The 19,074-nt window shown below is 52.3% G+C and overlaps 1 protein-coding gene across 3 annotated transcripts in view; it reads right to left on the minus strand.

Annotated features, from left to right (window-relative positions):
• SMAD3 (SMAD family member 3) overlaps positions 1-19,074 on the minus strand; it is a 117,031-nt gene that overhangs the window by 22,080 nt on the left and 75,877 nt on the right. For all 3 annotated transcript variants that reach the window (XM_008518113.2, XM_070622933.1, XM_070622942.1), the window contains exons 2-4: positions 4,720-4,913; positions 4,028-4,159; positions 2,620-2,694 (exon numbers count right to left, since the gene is read on the minus strand). In XM_008518113.2, coding sequence (XP_008516335.2) covers positions 2,620-2,694; positions 4,028-4,159; positions 4,720-4,913 — 401 coding nt within the window. The remainder of the gene's footprint in view (positions 1-2,619; positions 2,695-4,027; positions 4,160-4,719; positions 4,914-19,074) is intronic.

Below are 19,074 nucleotides of genomic sequence, written 5' to 3' on the forward strand. Positions count from 1 at the left end.
AGGCCCTCCCCCAGCTGCTCAAAGACCCAGGCAGCGGAGGCTAGCCCTCCCACACAGGAGGGGCTGGCGGCGGCCCAGACATCACCATCGCTGCTCTCAGAGGCTCAGGCACCTGGAAATTCCGATCCAGCCCTCTCCCCAGGTTTCAGGAAACTCAGCGAGCTGCCTCAGAAATCCCACAACTCAACCAGACTGACTTTTTTTGCAACACACGGTGCTGCATGTGGGAAAAAGTCCAAACCCACCCAAGTCTTCCTACTCTATCACCTCTGCCCCACCTTGTACTCTTAGAAAAAAGCAACAGACCCACATGGCATCGGCCTTTCAAAAAACCAAGGGGCTGCCTTTCCACAGAGCAACACTGAGCTCACTGCTCCTGTGTTCCAGCATCCAAGGGGCTAGAAGAGTTATTTATTTATTCACAGCCCCGTGGGGCCGGCTCCACCCTCTGAAATCTACCAGTCCTCGTGGCTGGGCCTCAAGCATATGCTGCCTTGAGTTGTTAATGGAGGTCTGTTCCCGCTCCTAAACGCAGCTGTAACCTCCTCAAGGACAAGGGATGAGCCACAGGTTTCCTCTTCTCCCCCAGCATCCACTCCCACCGGGAGATGCGGAAGAGTCCTGGAGGAAGCACAGCTTCCAAATCAGCTGTGGGGTCTGGACACGCCACCGGGCATCAGCTATGGGACTTTGGCAAAGTGGTTTAACCTCTCTGAGCCTTTATTTTTTCCCACAGGTACAAAATGGGGAAAACACCATCTATTACGTGATTTGTGGCGATGAAGTGAGATCGTGCATATAAAAAATGCCTACACCATGACTGGTATACAGTAGGCACTCAATAAACGTTGGTTTCCTATTTTGTGGTAGCTGGAGCCATAAAGACCCAGGAAGGCAGTGGGACCTTCTCAGTGGTCTGAAAGGGCACGAATGCATGTTACGGGAGACACAGGGCTGGACAAGATTGACCCTCGGCCCCACATCTCAGCCGGCAGGGAAGCCAAGTCCATGAGCAACTGGACTAGTTTCCACATGGACAACTCTGAGTGAAGAACGAGAATAAACAGGAGACCACTCACCCACCCACAGGCTGTCTGGGGTCTACAAAGCCCAGTGTCTGTTTTCAGTAAATCACGAATGTTCACAACAGGGCCCTGGAGGTACCCTTGTGGGAGGAGAGGGAGATGGGAGTGGGGACAGAGAAAAATGGGGAAGAAGGGAGAGGAGAGGGAAGAAAGGAGAGCTGAGAGGGAGAAAAGACGGCAGCTTGTCCCATACACAGACTGTCTCCTTTGGTCTGTTTTCCTCTGTAACAGTAATCATTCTACAAACATGAAGAGCAGCAGCAAGGAGGGAAGAAAGAGTGGAGAGTGAGAAAAAACACGGCATCTGGAGAGACGCTGCTTAGCTGGCCTGCTTCCCATGCCAGCGTTTAATAGCTGCAAGCTTGCAGCCGTCACTTGGCATGGAACACAGGAAGGTCTTCGATGCATTCCAGCTGGGTTCACACGTCAGACACTCACCCGGAGGGCCGTGTTGGGGAAGGGGGTGCTAAACCCCAAAGTGCCACAATGCCCAGCCTAGGTATTAAGCAACTACGTTTGCAACGAGCATGCAAGTGTCTTTCGTCCTTCTTTCGGGAACTGCACACTCTCCTGGGCTGTGTGCACGGGCAGCGGGCCCTGCTGCGTCCAGCGGGTGTGTGTGTCTAAGGCATGCCCTCCATCATCGCAACAGAACATCTGCTTGGCTGCCCCCTCCTCCTCACCCAACCACACACAACGCAGCGCACATTCTATGTGGCAGCTGGGGTTCAATTCAAGAAGCCGCTGGTGTGGAGCCAATTTGGTCCCATAACAAATGACGTGGGAACATCTGGAGATGTGGTTGGAGACAACTGGGCTGGGTCCCTCATGGCAGCAACACATAGATCACATTTGGTCACTATACAAAAATAGATGCTTCAGGGGCCTCCGCTGGCCACTGGCAAAGACCCTGCCTCCATTCAGGTTCTCTTGAGCTATTTCAGGTGATGGAGCCTATGCTCCACACTGCTGCCAGCAACATCTCACTGAGGCACAGACTGCTTAACACCTGCAGTGGCTCCCCAGTGGCCCCTGCCACACTTGAAGCCTCCAGTGACAGGCCACCCTGTCTCTCCTCACTCTGGAGGAGTATGCTCCAGCCACAGTGAGCTCTCTCTGAGTGTCCCCAGAACACACGAGGCTCTCCTACCCATGCCCCGTGACTCTGCCTGGCACACGCTTTGCCCGCCCTGACACCTTGGCCAGCACCTATACCTCTCCAAGATTCAACTCAAGAAAAACCAACACTGCAAGATACTGCTCTGCCCCCAACACCTCCTCCCAAGACTAGGTGAGGTGGCCCTGCTTTGTGCCCGTGATGCCACGTGGCATCTCGCATCAGGGCATATATGAGATGGCACAGAAACTGGTGGTTGTCTTGTCAGTCTCCCCCGCAAACTGCAAGCAGCTCTTCCTCTATCCACAGCGCCTGGCACAGTGCCTGGCATACAGCAGTCGCTTCATAAATGCTGGACAGATGGAGGGAGGGCTGGCACTTGGCTAGGATTAAGTGCACACCCTGTGAGACTCTGACCTGCATCCATGCTGTGGTTCATCTGGTGGTCGCTGGTCTCTCCATCTTCACTCAGGTAGCCAGGGGGTGGGGTTTCTGGGAATCAGAAGGAAGGTGGTTCATTAAATGGCTTGCACGGTTTGCCTCGAGACACCTTTTGCAAACTTGTCACACAGTCACACCACTACGCCAGTAGCAGGTGCTGAAGAACTCTGGGCCTCAGAGTGAGGACACCAGCTCCTGGATCCTGCTGTCCTCATGCCCCTTGGCCTCCCAGCTCCCCACCTGGATCATTACCTGCCTCTGTTCACACCATCCCGACCCCCAAGTCTGAAATGCTTGTTCCTAGAGCCTCTGCCAAGATAACTTCTCCCCATCCTTCAAGGTCAGGTTTAAGCCCAGCCCTCCAGGGAGGCTGGGGGCTTGCCTCAGCCTCGCCCATGTCCATCTTCTGAAGGGCGACCTCCTCACACTGCCCTTCTGCTCTATCCACTCCCATGCAGATGGGTTGTTACTTGTCATCTCTATAGCGGACGTCTTAGCTTCCCAGGTGGGTTGCAAGTTCAATGACAGCACAGACTGTGACCTACTTCTCTGAATGACCCCCTGACCCTGCCCTAGCTCTCTAAGGTTTACCAAATGAACAGAGTGGGTGACCTACCCCCTAGAGACCAGCGCCACCTGTGACAGATCTGAAAAGGCTGGATCCGCACCGCGGGTCTCTCTCTAACGCTCTGACCCACGCGCACAGGCCTGTGGTCAACCTCAGCACAGGAAACTCACTCAGGGGGAAAGGCTCGTCCAAATGAGAACGCTCTGAAAGGGGCACATGATTACCGCCAGGCAGCCACAGTCTCTGCCGCTGTGACCAGCCCAGCCCTGCCAAGCAGTTTTCCTGACGCCACCGAGAGTCAGGGCGATTCACACATTATTTGCATGTAAATAAGGGGCTTTTTAAAAACATCTGCACTCTCTGACGGCAGGGCCCACTTCTCCTTGCAGAGGAAAAACTCCCACCCAGGTCGGAAGCCCTCCCCCCCGCTTACTCACAACAGGCCAGTTCTCCGCACCCTCAGCGGCCCTCACTGCCCCGGCCTCTGCAGGCCCCAGACCGTCGGGGATGCTGCCTGAACTCCAGCCCCGGCCGAGAGGGCGGTGAGAGAAACACAGCGTTGCTATTTCCGCTTCCAAAATAAATGACTGCACCAAGGCCGGGCGGAAGGGTCACGCCGCCGCTCCTCCGTGCCAAGAAAAGCATCATTAGCGAGCGGGGAGCCAAGGCCACGGGTCCTCTCCCAACAGGGATGCGGTCCTGAGTCAGAAGCCCTCGGGCCAGCGCTGTGTGCAGGGCGTGGGACGCCGAGGACGCTGAGAGCCGAGCAGTAGGGCACCCCCGCCTCCTAGGCCACTGTCCTGCCCATGTGCCTACCTGGAATATTGCTCTGGGGCTCGATGCCCGCGGGGAAGTTAGTGTTTTCGGGGATGGAATGGCTGTAGTCATCCAGTGGGGGGAACTCGGCCGGGATCTCTGTGTGGCGTGGCACCAACACAGGAGGTAGAACTGTCCAGAGGAGACAGAGCAGAGGCAGATCAGCAGCAATGCCAGGCTGGCACCAAAGCCCCTGCACCCTCAGAGGCACCCCAGACGCTCCTTTAGGAAGTGGCGGGGGCAGGGGGGGAGACGGAGCAGTGCTGTGCAGGTAGCTGCAGACCCCACGACAGGCGGTGCCTACCTGGGGTCTCTACCCTCTGATAGTGGTAGGGGGCGGGGGGGGGGGGAGGCAGAGCAGTGCTGTGCAGGTAGCTGCAGACCCCACGACAGGCGGTGCCTACCTGGGGTCTCTGCCCTCTGATAGTGGCGGGGGTGGGGGGGGAGGCGGAGCAGTGCTGTGCAGGTAGCTGCAGACCCCACAACAGGCGGTGCCTACCTGGGGTCTCTGCCCTCTGATAGTGGCGGGGGCGGGGGGGGGAGGTGGAGCAGTGCTGTGCAGGTAGCTGCAGACCCCACGACAGGCGGTGCCTACCTGGGGTCTCTGCCCTCTGATAGTGGCGGGGGCGGGGGGGGGGAGGCGGAGCAGTGCTGTGCAGGTAGCTGCAGACCCCACGACAGGCGGTGCCTACCTGGGGTCTCCACCCTCTGATAGTGGTAGGGGTTCACGCAGACCTCGTCCTTCTTCATGTTGAAGGCGAACTCACACAGCTCCATGGCCCGCAGCTCATGGTGGCTGTGTAGGTCGGGCCATCGCCACAGGCGGCAGTAGATGACGTGCGGGAGCCCCTTCCGATGGGACACCTGCAGTCTGCCATCCAGGGACCTGTGAGAAGAGACAGGAGGTGGATTTGGCTTGGCTTCTCTGAGGTCCGCCCCCTGTGGCTGCCGCGAGCCTGCTGGGGAGACTCAGGAAGCTCCCCCCTCCCTCCTTTCTCTCAGACACGGGAGGCCAAGAGATCAGAGAATCGCTAACTGTGAGTGCTGGAAGGGATCCCAGGAGAAGAACTCCAAGGCCCACCAAGGCAGGCCCAGGTCCTCCCCAGCCTGGCAGAGCAGACCCTGAGCCCACCAGGCCCTGGGGCGAGTTCTCCAAGCCCCCCACATAAAGGGAAGGGCACTTGAATCGTGCTCTGAAAAGGTCCATGAGCCGGGCGGAGGCGTGCAGAGAGGGACAGGACTGCGCGAGAAAAGGAGAGTCCTTTAGGTACAAATGTGAGGGCCACAGTGAGACTGAGAAGATGACAAAGCACACAGCCCTCTCTAATGGCCCTCAACACTCACCCGGTTCCTCCCTCACATGCTAGGAAACAAGAAAAACCCCTCTCTTTTTCAGTTGGTATTTGTGATGAGGCAGGGCAGGATAGAGGGAAATTAAAGGGAATTTTAAAAGGTAAGAGTCTACACTGCAGAGCTCTCAGGGGTACCTTTCAGTTGGAGGGTTGTCTGCAGGCTGACCCAGGTGTCACCACGCACACCTCTCTCCTAGTTCACACCTAAGTCCTAAGGGGTCGTGCAGGAGCTGAGCAGGAGCAGGGCCTGCGCCTCCACACCAAGCTTAGATCTTCAACTGTCCCCAGCCTCGCTGGGCCAAATACACTACAGGCGACAGTGCCCCATCGCTGTGCAAACAATGTCTTCTGTGGTGACTTGGCCTCCGAGCCGCTGTGACCTGGTGCCCCCACCTCTCAGGCCAGGCTGAAGCGTGGACCCTGGACCAGCAGCATGGGTCCATGAAACCTTGTTAAAAACGCAAAACCTCAGAGCCTACCCCAAACTACCAAACCAGAATCTTCCTCTTTATAAAATCCCCAGGTGATCAGCATGACAAAGGTGGAGCAGCGCTACAGGACATGACAACCAGGGAGCTCAAGGGTGGCAGAAGCACCATCAGCCAAGAGTAAGGTAGTGAGCGGGGAGGCTTTTGAAGGGCCAGGAGATTTCGGATGACAGCTGGTCTCAGACAGTGAGCAGACTCCATTCACACCGAGTCCTTTATTTAATAGTTGATGAGTTCCTACTATGTGTGGCACTAGTGACACAGTGGTGAGGGAAAGAGACGTCACAGGGAAACAGACCACAGACTGGTCCCTGCTCCCATGGAGCTCCCGGTCCAGTGGGCGAGACCGGTATTAATCAAATAATCAAAGACAGCCACAAACTATGAAAGTATTCTGACGGAAGAGTGCAGGGAACCACAAGAGTTTCGGACCCTGGGGACCTTGCTTTGCTGAAGGGCTGGACAGGGCATCTCTGAGGAGGGGAGGGTTGACCTGAGAGCGTAAGGGATAAGTAAGAACTAACCAGGCAAAACGGTGAGGGAGGGGGGCATTCCAGGCAGAGGGATGAGCACATACAAAGGCCCTGGGAAGGATGGAAAATGTGTAAGGAGGAAGAACAGAGTGAATGCCGGAGTGACAGGAAAGGAGAGAGGGAGAGCACTGAGCACAACATGAGGCTGGGGTAGCAGGCAGGATCAACTCTGCAGGTGAAGCTGGGGTAGCAGGCAGGGTGGACTCTGTACGGCCTGAGAAGCCATGATGAGAGGGTCTGCCTTTTTTCTAAAAGCCATAGGAAGCTTCCGAGATGTTTAACCAGGCTGAGCGTGCTTGTGTATATGGAAGAGACAGGCCCCGCGATGATTCTGGCCACGTGGACAGGCAGACTGGGGCAGTGGGCATGGACACTCAGAGTGGATGAGATGGATGCTCGGGAATAACGAGGTGCCAGAGGCAGTGCTGCTTTTCTACAAGAAGGCCCATCCTAAGATCCACTTTTCCAATAGTGGGTTAGGGTGGGCAGAAAGGCATACGCAAGCTCTCCCTGTCTGCCCCTGTGTGACTGAGGGCACCCATTTGCCTGAATAAATAGAATTCATGGGCGCTCTGTGAAGGAGGGGCTAGCCAGACACAACTAGAAGCACCAACCCAAGAAAGAGAAACAGAGGAATGCAATGAAACTCTCCAGGCCACCGGCCTGGGAATGGGGAAGAACAAAGGTCGGAGCTGGGCCTGGTCACAGGCACTGACAGGGAGCTGCTGACTAAGGGCATCTCAAAGGATGTAATTACCTCCCTCCCGCGGGGCCCCAGACCAAGGAACCCCCACAGCCAAAAAACAGTAATTACCAGGCAGAAGGAGAGAGGACAGCCTGGGACTCGCCCCTGAGGTACAGAAGGAAGACTGCCAGATGTGGAGTCATGAGACCTGGGGTCAAGATGGGGTTCTACTCTGCTAGCGGTGAGACACTGGGCAAGTCACGAGGTCTCCGGGACCCTCAGTTACTTCACCTGTACAACAGGAACATTCTCCCACCCCCTGACCTCACGCAGCTCAGTGTCCACTGGAAAGCTCCTTGTGAAGCACCAAAGAGCATTTTCACTACACGTTAGAACAGCCACTCCCCAAACCCAGCCCTGGATAAATGCGGTGAGTAGTGGGGTTGAGGGGGAGAAAGGGAGTGGGAAGAGATGAGTAGGGACAAAGAATTATTCAGCTCTTCTCATGCTCTTGCAAAGCCAATGAGTACCCATAGATCAGGGAAGTGGCCACATTCCCTCTTCAGTGTTTGACAAAAGCCCCTCAGCTGGACATCTGTAGCTGCCTCTGCAGGGGAGGTCCTGGAGAAAGGCTCAGGCCTGGAGGGAGCCCTCCCGGTCTCCGCCTGGTTGATGGAAGTGGGCGGCCTCTTGCTCTGACAGTAACAACGATAATCCAGGACAGGAGGAGGGGTACTGGTGGACAGCAGAGAAGGCTCTCAGCTTCCATGGGGCAGAAAGCCCAGGAGAGCACGTGAAAGGCAGAGTCCCCATCAGCCCGATACCCCAGCCCAGGGCCGAGCCTTAGGAAGGGAAGTGAAGGGGACAGGATGCTCTGGGCACACCTGATGGGGAGGGACGCTCACACTCAGCCCTTGTATCCTAAACCCCCAGAACCAGGACACTCAAGTCAGGCACCTCACTCTGACAGAGACCCAGAGTGGGCTCCGGCCTTACCCCTGCTAGGGGACCTACAAGGAAAAAACGGCACAGAGTGGGCAGAAATGGGACAGCCACGTGCTACACAAAGCTCTGACACAATCCTGGTGCCTGAGGGTAAGGTCTGGGCGTGAGGGGGGTTGGGATGTGGTTGTGAGCGGTTTTTGTGGTTGAGGGTTGGGAAGGAGAATCCAGGAGGTGGCGAAGGGGGACAGAAGGTTGATCACATCTGAAGGTAGAGAACTTCCGTTTCCTGATTTCTCATCCAATCCTTTCTATGTTACATGGGCTGTTTCCTCTAGGAGCCTGAAGAGAAGGAAAGGATAGGAGCGGAAGACGGAGGGGAAGAGGGAGGGGGAGGGGAGGGGAAGGGAGGGGGAGGGAGGAGAGTAAGGGGAGAGGGGGAGGAAGGGGAGAGGAGGGAAGGGGAGAGAGGGGAGGGTATAGGAATGGAGGGGAAGGGGAGGGAGAGGGGAGAGGGAGGGGGAGAGGAAGAGGGAGAAGGGGGAGGGGAAGGGGAGGGAGAGGGGGAAGGAAGGGAGGGAGGAGGGGAGGGAGGGAGGGAGGAGGGAAGGGACACTTCTTGAGTTTTTCAAGGACTTCGAGTTTTTAAACTATATACATGAATTATTTTAATAATATAATTAAATTTTTAAAAATCAAGAAAGGTACAGTAACAAGGTAGTGTGGTCATGTCAAAAAGACTGATAATCAATGGAACCTAATAGAGAGTACAGAAATGTCACATATATATGGACAACTGATTTTCAACAAAGGTCCAAAGATAATTGGGTAGAGAAAGGAGAGTCTTTTCAACAAACAGTGCTAGAACAACTGGATATCCACATACAAAAATGAACTTCAATCTATACCTTTTACTCTATGCAGAAATTCACTGAAGTGGGTCATAATATAAGGCATAAAAGCACACAACTTTTAGAAGAAAACAGAGAATCTGTGACCTTGAGACAGGCAAACATGGCTTAGATACCACATCAGAAGCACATTCCATTAAAAAATAAAGTTGATAAGCTGGTCTTCAAAATGTAAGCTTCTGGTCTTTGAAAGACACCCTTAAGAGAATAGAAAGAGAAGCTACAAACTGGGAGAAAATCCCTGCCAAGCATGTATCTGATAGAGCACCTATTTCCAGGATGTATAAAGAATTCTGAAAACTCAAGATTAAGAAAACAAACGACCCGACTATAAAAAAACAAACAAACAGGTAAATGATTTGAATAGACTACTACACAAAAAAATACAAAGATGGCAAATAAGCACATGAAGAGATGCTCAACATCACTAGTCATTAGAGAAGTATAAATTAAAACTACAAATTATTAGAATGGCTAAAATCAAAAAGACTGTGCCACGTGCTGACAAGGACGTGGGGCAATTAAACTTCATACCTTGCTGGTGGGAATGCAAGAGGGTACAATTACTTTGGAAAACAGTCTGGAAGTTTCTTCAGAAGTTCAAAACATAAACCTACCACATGACCCACCCATTCCGCTCCTAGGTGATTACCCAAGAGGAATGAAAGCACCTGTCTGTCCAGACTGGTGCCCCAATGTTCACAGCAGCTTTATCTGTAATAGCCCCAAACCGGAAAAGCCCCGGCGTCCATCAGCAGGTGAACGGGTAAACCAACTGTGAGATACCCATACAGAGGAACCCCACGCAGCAATAACAAAGAACGAACCATTGATACACACAACATGGGTGAAGCTAAAAATAATTATGCTGAGTGAAAGAAGCCAGACAGCCTTCCGTATATGTAAAATGAGAGAGTAATTTAAAGGAAAAATGCAAACTAATCTAGAGTGACAGAAAGCCAAGCAGTGGTTCCCGTGGACAGCGGGTGTGGAGGGTTGGGGCGGGGGCTTATCAAGGTGTAAAGGCTATGTTTACTATCTTGATTGTAGTGATGGTTTCACAGGTATCTACATGTCAAAATTTATCAAATTGCACACTTGAAATATGTGCAGTTTGTTTTATGTCAATTACACAATTCAAAAAAAGGCCAAGAGCTTCGGGGCTTTCAACTTGCATAAACCTGGATTCAAGTACGAACTCGTGCTCGATAACTATGAACTTGATCAAATTGCTTAATGTCTCCTCTTAATTTTTTTTCCTCTGAAATACCAGCCCTTTCATTGGGTTGTTGGGAGGATGCAATCATATTCTGTGCGGAAAGCCTTTGGCACACAGTAGGAACACAATAAACGGCCATCTATTGTCAATATCGTTGTATAATTATTACCACCTCTATTACTATGACAACACCTGGCAAAGTAAGGTGTACAGTAGGTGGTCAAAAACACCAGTGCCCTGCTTTGGCCATCTGGGTGCACCGCCAGGTGGGCCACTATGAGGCCTCAGCTGGCCTGGTGCTTCGAATTCTCACAAGGCTTCTGTGTTCCTTATCTCAGAGCAGCCCCTGCAATGCTGGGTGGATAACAGGGCACGTTTGTAGTGGCCCCACCTCACTGTACCTGGTACACCCAAGGGGCAAGTCTCCCCTCCTAGGATCACACAGCAGTCTGCACCAGGGCTGCCGGCAGAGGCCAGCGCCCCTGGCTGCCAGGCTGGGCCCCGAGGGCAGAGTGACAGGCACAATCTCCAGCTTGAGAGCATGTGACCACTAGTCTGGCTTGGCAGTATTTCTCAGAAGTCATTTGGTCCATGCCCCTGCTTCTGGGCCATACAATTCCCAAAATCATGATACGGGAGGGCATCTCATTCACTTCTTTTTATGCATCGGTGACTACTCCTCTTGGTTCAGAGTCTAGGCCGCCCACAGTCAGCCCTGGTAGTCCTTCTTTCTCCCTCTGTCCACTTAAAATACACACCAGTACTTACAAAGTACTAATACCAAATTGGGAGTTTCAGCTGCTGGGTTTCATTTAGCTCATGTGTCCGGTCCACACCCTCCCAAGCCTTACAGGGCACAGAGCCCATTTTAAGTAAATCTAATAAATAGGTCTTAATTCTGAGCTGATGTTACCAGAAACAAGCCCGGCTGCAGAAAAGGATCTGTTTATGACCCGCTCTTCTCCCTGACCCAGCCCTGCCTCCTAGCCCAAGACCAGCTGCCGAGGAACCGCCTCTGGGCCTCCACCCCGTTTATGACTGAGATCTCTTTCCACACCCAGTGGCTTCCGGATGAGAGACCCCCAAAAGTCTTTCTCCAGCAACTCCCTCAAGCTCTTTTGACAGAAGTTTTAATCCTTAAATATATTCTTCACCAGCCGAACTATTTCCTGTGGCAGGAAATTAGGTTTCCTCCCATTGGCTGCAAATGGGACCCGTAAAGTGTCCCAAAATGGTGGTGGGAGCCACAGCCAAAGATGTGGACATGCCCGAGTCCAATGCTGACGGTGAGGTGGAGCCTGCCAGAGCGCTCCCAGAGGAGAGGGTGGGGCTGGGGCTGCCTCCTGCCATGCATCCTCTGTTACCAGTGACCAGCTACCCAGAGCCATCTAGGAGCCGACGTGAAACACTGGTGAGATGTGGACACGGGGGTTGGGGAGAAGATTGGGAGCAGAGCACGCCAGAACTCAAACCCAGACCAGCGCTGAGAACTGGAGGGGGAGGCGTGGGGTGAACAGTGCTTTTCTGCTATCCCACAGTGCATCCCTACCAGGGAAGCTGACCTCTTAGCAATCCCCAGTTACTGAACACCTACCAGCTCCCAGGCCCTGTGCTGGTCACCGAAGCCAAAGAAGTGAACGAAAAGTAAATTTGTTAACACTCTCCTATTTCAGTTGAAACAGATTTAACACACACACAATACTCAACCTTCTGGCTTCTTTCCGAGACGCGCTTTCTCTTTTGACTTCCCTATTGAGTAGTAATAATAACAACAACAGTAGCAGAAGTTACTCCACGATGTGCCAGGCCGTGTGCTTGTCACCTGGTGACTGTGGCGGATTGAGCTGGTCAACCTCTCTGTAGCCATGCCCTTTGCTGGATGGCTTTGCTACTCCTCCTACCGTGGGTGGAGTGGACTTCTTTCCCCTGACTTTGGGTTAAGCTGTCGACTTGCTCTGGCCCATGGAATGTGAGCACAAGGAGTCAAATACCATCATGGGTTTCCACTTGCCCTCTTGCACCTCTGGCCTCACCGTGGGAAGAGCTTCCCCCGGGCAGCTGCTGCTCCTCGGCCCGGCTCCAGGAACCAACACAAGTGGAAGAGACTGAGCAGAACCTGCAGCAAGCACGGCACCAAGCCCAGGTGAGCCAGAGAAGTGTCGGTCAGCATACGCGATGTCTGTTTTAAGCCCCTGAGCTTTTGGAATGGTTGTCACCCAATACTAGCTGATGGATACACTGTCTCCACCACCAGACTTCTCAATAAACTTGCACGTATCATTATCTTCGTGGACTGATGGAGAAAGAGAGCACCTGAGAGGTTACCCAACTTTGCTAAGGCCCAGAGGTAACGTAAACTGAAGCCAGGCTGTGTGACTTACTCCTTCTCCTAACTCAAAATGGGGCATAACTAGATTTCCTGCCCCTGAATACCATCCAAGATAAGACTTGACCATTTCAGAGGGACTTATTTTGTTTATGGAGAACCACCCACCTATAAGCTTTCAGGGTCAATCTGCATAAAATGTGAACTTACCCCAAATATGCAACTAATGTGAATTTTTTGAAGTGGCCCACGTAGCACATTAATAATGTAAAACCAAACCTCTGGCATCCACTTCAACTCAATTTATTCTGTATACTTATATTTTTCCCTTAATATCCACTGTTTTAGTGTGAGAAAAAGGGGTTATTTCCCATCTTCGGGTTGCCTATTAATACCACAAACCCACACTCGAAAAGATACCTCCCAGAGCAGAGATGCTGCCGCTGGGAGGTCCATCTGCTCGAGTGTTTAATAGCTCCTCTCCCACACGAGTGGAATGGTCCTCACCTCTCCCCCATTGACACAATCAAGCTGGCTCATCATCCTCGTGTTCACCCACCTGCAATAAAATCTTTATCCTCCACTCTTCTTGAGCTTTGTGTTATATGTGGGTTTTACTTTTGCTTCTTTTTTTTTTTTAAGGTTCAAAATAAAAGCAAGGCTTGAATGACTTCAAGTTTGGGTTAGGTGCTCACTCTTCAAACCTTCTAAGAAGGTAGAAAAAATTCTGCTAGAGACTTTAAAAGGCCCCCTGCATTGGTTCCATTTGGCCTTTGAGTGACAGTGATCTGCTCTGAGATCTCTCACTCTCTGGGGCTCCTCATTATGTGAGCATCAGAACGCGCCTTTCTCTCTTCCATGCCGTGGACAGCCCAGAACCACTACTGAACAGAGTACGTGACAGCCCTGGAGACACTCCTGTCGAGAGGGTCATTTGGTTTTGGGGTTCACCCAGGATCCTTGCCCTTTGGTAAACCAAGTCCAAACCAAAGCATCCTTTGTTCTGGGCGGAAGTTCTGGCGGAGGTTATGTGCCTGAGGCCCCCTGGCTGCGGGTGACAAACCACAGAGGCCTAACGTTCAGTGAACAGTGTCCTGGTCAGCTGAAGCTCTGGTTCACTAGGAGCCTGCCTGAAAACCCACTTTGGAGAACAGCAGACAGCTGGTACTCGAGGAACCTTGACAGCGTCTTGTCCAATCCCTTCCTTTTGCAGTTGAGGAAACAGACTGATGCGTTAAGCATCCCAAGGTCACCCAGCAAATGAACACAGAGCAGAGTGTGGCCTCCCAGTAGCTACTTCACTGTAGCCAGACCTCACTGCTGATGAAGTCTGAGTCTGTAAGAAAAAGAAGTGTACTGAGTCCACTTTCCCGCCTTGGTAAGTTGAGTACAACAAAACAATTTCTTCTTTGTTGTATGACTCTTAAGTTGCCTGAAGGTCTCACTCTTCAGGGAAACCAAGGTCTTTTAAAAAATGGGACTGAGCAGCTGGTGAGTCTGGGTGGACATATGCTGTCATTCCTGTCCTATCACGGCAACTTTCTCAGGTTTGAAATTACATTAAACAAAAAGTTGTAAACAAAAAGAAATTGAGCTGTACTGATTATACTATTCCCAGATACTTCCAATGTTTTCTTTGGTTGTTGGAGTTTAAATGAAAAGCAGTATTTCCAGCATCAACCTGGTCGTGTTATTCAGTGCCACAAAGGAGGCATCTGGGTACGTGAAGTTTGTGGTGGGGAAGGTTCTGGATAATTGAGGTTTTGTTGTAAGCTCTGCCACAGTGACCACATGCTCTAGCCTGGTTTCATAAGTGTTCTCAGCAAGTTCTGTAAGTATGCTAAGCACGTTTTTAAATGTTCCAGTTTAGATTGGCCCACGAGGAGCTGAAAACAGGATTTCACAACCCTCGATACCAGTCACTGAACCATTTCTACCAAGAACTCAGTTCCCACCTGAACTTGTAGATGGAGAATATCCGGTGCTCCCGGCGGCCAGATGAGGGGAACCCGACAGAACGCCAGGTTGAAACCTCCGTGCTGTGCTCTGCACTCCTCCCCGCTGTGTTTAGGTCTCCCCTCCTCCTGGCTGGTTTTCCAGAGCAGTTGGCTCAGGTCCCACAAGCGGCCAGGCAGACGGGGCCTGAGTGGGAGCCTCAGAAGTCACAGAAGCCTCCTGGGCAGACCCTCGGAGGTGGGGGCCAAGGAAGACCTCGCCCTACCCTCTGCAGGGGGTTGGATCCCACAGGAAACATATGAAGATCATCCAGACTTCAGGGCTTCCTTTCTCCCAAGGGGCCAGGGGTGGGCACAGTGCGTGTACTTTTTGGAAAAGAAGGAGGCTGATTTGAGGAGAAAGTTCAGCTTAATTATAATCATCTGGAAAGCACACGTACACCGAGAACTTTTCAACATCGTGCTATGATTAAGGCGAGCCCCACTGTTTCTCAACCTCAGCTCTCCTGACGTTTGGGGCCAGAAAGTTCTTTGCTGGGGTGGGAGGACAGCGGTCCTGCACATTGTAGGATGTTTAGCAGCATCCTTGGCCTTTCCCCACTAGATGCCAGCAGCATCCCCACTCCCAGCTGTGGTAACCAAAAATGTCTGCAGACATTGCCAAAGGTCCCCTAGGGACAAATGCGTGCCCCCGAGGGCCTTGAGAACATGAGGGCTAAGGAATCGCCCTGGGGTTGGGCACAGTTTGGGGGAGAGGGGAACAGAAGCAATTTATACCTCAGAGCAGATGTTTACCTGGCACTTCTCACTGGACACAGGGACCCTGCGGGGTGGGTCTCCTCACTCCCATCTCACAGGTCCAAGATTCATGTGATGGTGGGCGACTAGCCCAAAGCCGCCCAGAACAGCAAGAAGCAGGGCCCAGCCTTGAACCCGGGGTGGGGGGGGTGGTTACATCCCAAACCCAGTTCCCTCTGACTGTAATGTGCGTGCGTCCACTGTGTTAGAATCATCAGATTCTCCTTGGGCTCTGGTGAGACAGCCATCTTGTCCCCTCCCTTCTCCCCACCCCCATGCAAAAAGAGTAGTTAAATCTGAAGAAGGAAGAAGAGGAGGGAGGAGGGGGAAGGGGAGGAGCGGGGAGGAGGGGGAGGGGAGGAGGGGGAGGAGGGGAGGGGAGGAGGGGAGGAGGGGGAGGGGAGGAGGGGAGGAGGGGAGGGGAGGGAGGGGAGGGAGGAGGGGGAGGGAGGGGGAGGGGAGGGGGAGGGAGGGGGAGGGGAGGGGAGGGGAGGGGGGAGGGAGGGGGAGGGGAGGAGGGGAGGGGGAGGGGAGGGGGAGGGGGAGGGGAGGAGGGGAGGGGGAGGGGAGGGGGAGGGAGGGGAGGGAGGGGGAGGGGAGGGGGAGGGGAGGGGGAGGGGAGGGGGAGGGGAGGGGAGGGGAGGGGGAGGGGGGAGGGGGAGGGGGAGGGGGAGGGGGAGGGGAGGAGGGAGGAGGAGGGGGAGCGTTTCATTTGAAATCTTTCTATTTAACAGCTTTTTTTTGCCAGGCACCAACTTGATGGAGATTGCTTTTTCTCTAATATCAGGTGGATTGTACAGGTTTCAAGTCACAAATGGAAGACGCTACGGAGATCTGGGTTGGTCTCTGGTTACGGGAAGAAGAAGAAAGAATAGTTGCCAGGCTTCACAGAACTTTCGGGAGGGCCATTTCACTCAGCCAGTTAACATTCACGGGGAGTGGAATTAAGCCTGACGATCATTTTATCTGTTTGTTTTTAAAGAGATCACTCACAGAACGTTCAGGACACTCACAGCCCTTGGCACATTCTATGGGTGTAAGGCAGAAAGCGCCCGCCCTTCACTCCAGCTTACAGGACCACGTCACCCCCACAGCGCGCCTCATAAAACACAGTGAGTTTGAAACAGAATCACGAGTCCAGGTGTGTCTAGAATCACTCTGCTGGGGGATTCCAGCCTCCTGGAGTCCCGCTGTGCAGCAGGGCTGTGCACAGGGCCAACAAGCAGAGGCTTCTCGGTTTCCAAACTGCTTTTGAGAAACGGATTAATTTGTATACTCAATTTGGGGGGGAACCAAATAGAATGCCAGGCTGAAGGCCACAGGACAGAAGGGGTTCCTTCTTTCTCTGACAATGGGATGCTCCACGTGGGAGACAAAAAACAGCGGTTAGGGAGAGACATTTACCAGTCTCCAAAGCCTAACTTTGGAGGGAAAGGTAAAAAGAAGAGAAAAGAGGAAGAAAGAGCTAATGGAGACTATTATCTAATATCTCAACTTAGGTTCTTTTCTCTGCAGAAGAGAAAATCAGGGCTTACAGTGACGAGGGGGACTGGGCCACAGACCTCGACCTTCCGCTATAAATGCCTCAAGACTGAGAAATCTCTCTGCTCCCTTAAAAAATAAAAAGGGCAGGGCAGCGAAAAGTCACCTCCTCTGACAACTGTAATTTCTCATGTCTTATCTGCCAGAGAGCTTCAATATTAGCTCACTTCACTAAACAAACAATTCTTATTGCAGTACTCTTAGTCATCCTGTTTTTCACTTTCTTCCACAAAGCAGAAACCATTAAGGTCTGAGTATCCTCTCCGGGCCGTCTTTTCCCAGAGCCGGTTCCCAGCCTCCCACCTCCTGCCCCACCAGGTTTGCATGAATCGAGCACCGTGAATCACTTCCTGTGGGCAGACTGCACGTTTCGGGTGGGATTTTCTTTCTCCTTTTTTTGGAGAAGATTCTCACAGACTTTTTGGTTGAACAAGTAGAACCAGGCGATGATGACGATAGTAATGATAACTAGCCACCTTGTGCTAATTAACCAAACAAATCAAAGTTTCCAAAGACTTCTAGAAAATGTCAGGCAGGCATTCGTGACTGGGGGAGTTGGGGGGGAGAGGTGAAGAGGGCAAATCAGGAGGTTTTGTGTTAACTGCACAGTTTTGACTTAATTATGAGTCACTGGCCAGAGAGATAAAACAATGTCACAAGTGTGAGAGAACATGCAAAGAGTAAACTGAGCACCCAGTGACTTTTGAGCTGAGAGGTAGTACTTCCGGACAAGTGCTCCCTCAAGCTTCAATTTTACAACAATTCCTAGTGAAATACCGTACAATATGGGCTGGGAAAGGAACATTCCCACATTTCAGTCTTAGCCACATTTACAACTCTTTCCCTATTTTTAAAAGAGGCCCCAAAGCCTTTAGAATGCTCAGCACTTTCAGTTCAGCCGTGGTAGGGGGGCTGGAAGTAAGGGAGGGGTGGGAAATGACCACCCTTCTAGAAAAAGTTCGTTTAAGGACCTTGAGGTTAAATAGCTAACTTTGTATGCAGAAAATATAGTATTTGCAGGACACCAATCTCCATCATTCCACAAACCCTCTGCTTCTTTCTGGACCAAGGCTTTACAAGCTTACATAAGCAGTTTTCATCGAACCGGTGACAAAGAATGGGTGTCCTGTATATTCTGGGCATCGGTATCCGGAGGACAGTTAAGCAGCCAATTAGCATTCCTTTCAGTCTAAGAGGACAGACTTCCTATTGTACCTAAACAAAACGTTCTGGTTCATTGGGGGCAATTTCACCTAAGAGAGCAAAGAACCCCTATGGGCAGGAAGATAGGAATTCCAAACAAACAAGAAGGAGGACTTCAGCGGAGCCAGGCAAGCGCTTACAATGTCAGGGTGGCGACAGCCTGCTGCTCACGCTGGCCTCGACAACTAAATGGCTCTGGGCTAGAAGCTGCAGCCCAAAGCAGCTCGGATCAGGAGCACAGAAAGGCCCCCAGGTGAGGCCCCCTCTCCCACACCCAGCCCACCCAGGCCCAGCCAAGATTCACACAGCACCCCCTCCCAACCTCATCAGACCCCCAGACAGCAGACGGATATTCGAAGCTGATTTACAGGTACAGAAATTCAAAATGTTTAACTCACCCAAGCAGCAGAGGTAAAACGTTGCAGCCATAGCATCTGAACAGGGGGCTTCTGCATCCCCAAGTCAGGGATCTTCAGCCAGAGGTGGCATGCTGAGATGATACGTGGGTCCGGAGGCTCTCTCCGGCCCTATGACAGACCCAAATATGCCTCCAACTCAAAAATTTTCCCACTCTGTGGCTCTTTCTTGAGAGACACCTCTCTCTGTTCTCCTCTCCTCCCCTTACAGTCCCTACTGTCCTACACGCATCATCACTTAGCACCAAAGGCCTGGTGTGATTAAGAAACTTCCCCTCCCAACTAAGACATGAGCTCCTCGAGGGCAAGGAGACCCAAGTGAACTTTCCCTATACCCTGGATGGAGCACAAGGCTGGCATGTTACATGTGTTCACAAGTAGGTCATGATAACAGAATTATTCCTCTGTGCATCGACAATCAGAAGATGTAGGAAACAAATAAAAACCTCAGGCTGCACCCTAGCCCTATGAACCCCATCAAGACATCAAGCCCCGTGGCAAGGGACCCACAGATGCATATTACTGCCAGAGACCCAATCCAGAAATGTTCATTAAGCAATCAGCAGGTCTAAGCAATCAGCAGGTCTTAAGAGGTGCAACTAAAAACAGCAGGGGCATGATAACCACAGGTGCCAGTTAGTTATGCTAAAGCCACCAGTGGGGAAGTGCAGGAAGTT

This window comes from Equus przewalskii, chromosome 1 (assembly GCF_037783145.1).
Source record: "Equus przewalskii isolate Varuska chromosome 1, EquPr2, whole genome shotgun sequence".
NCBI lineage: Eukaryota > Metazoa > Chordata > Mammalia > Perissodactyla > Equidae > Equus > Equus przewalskii.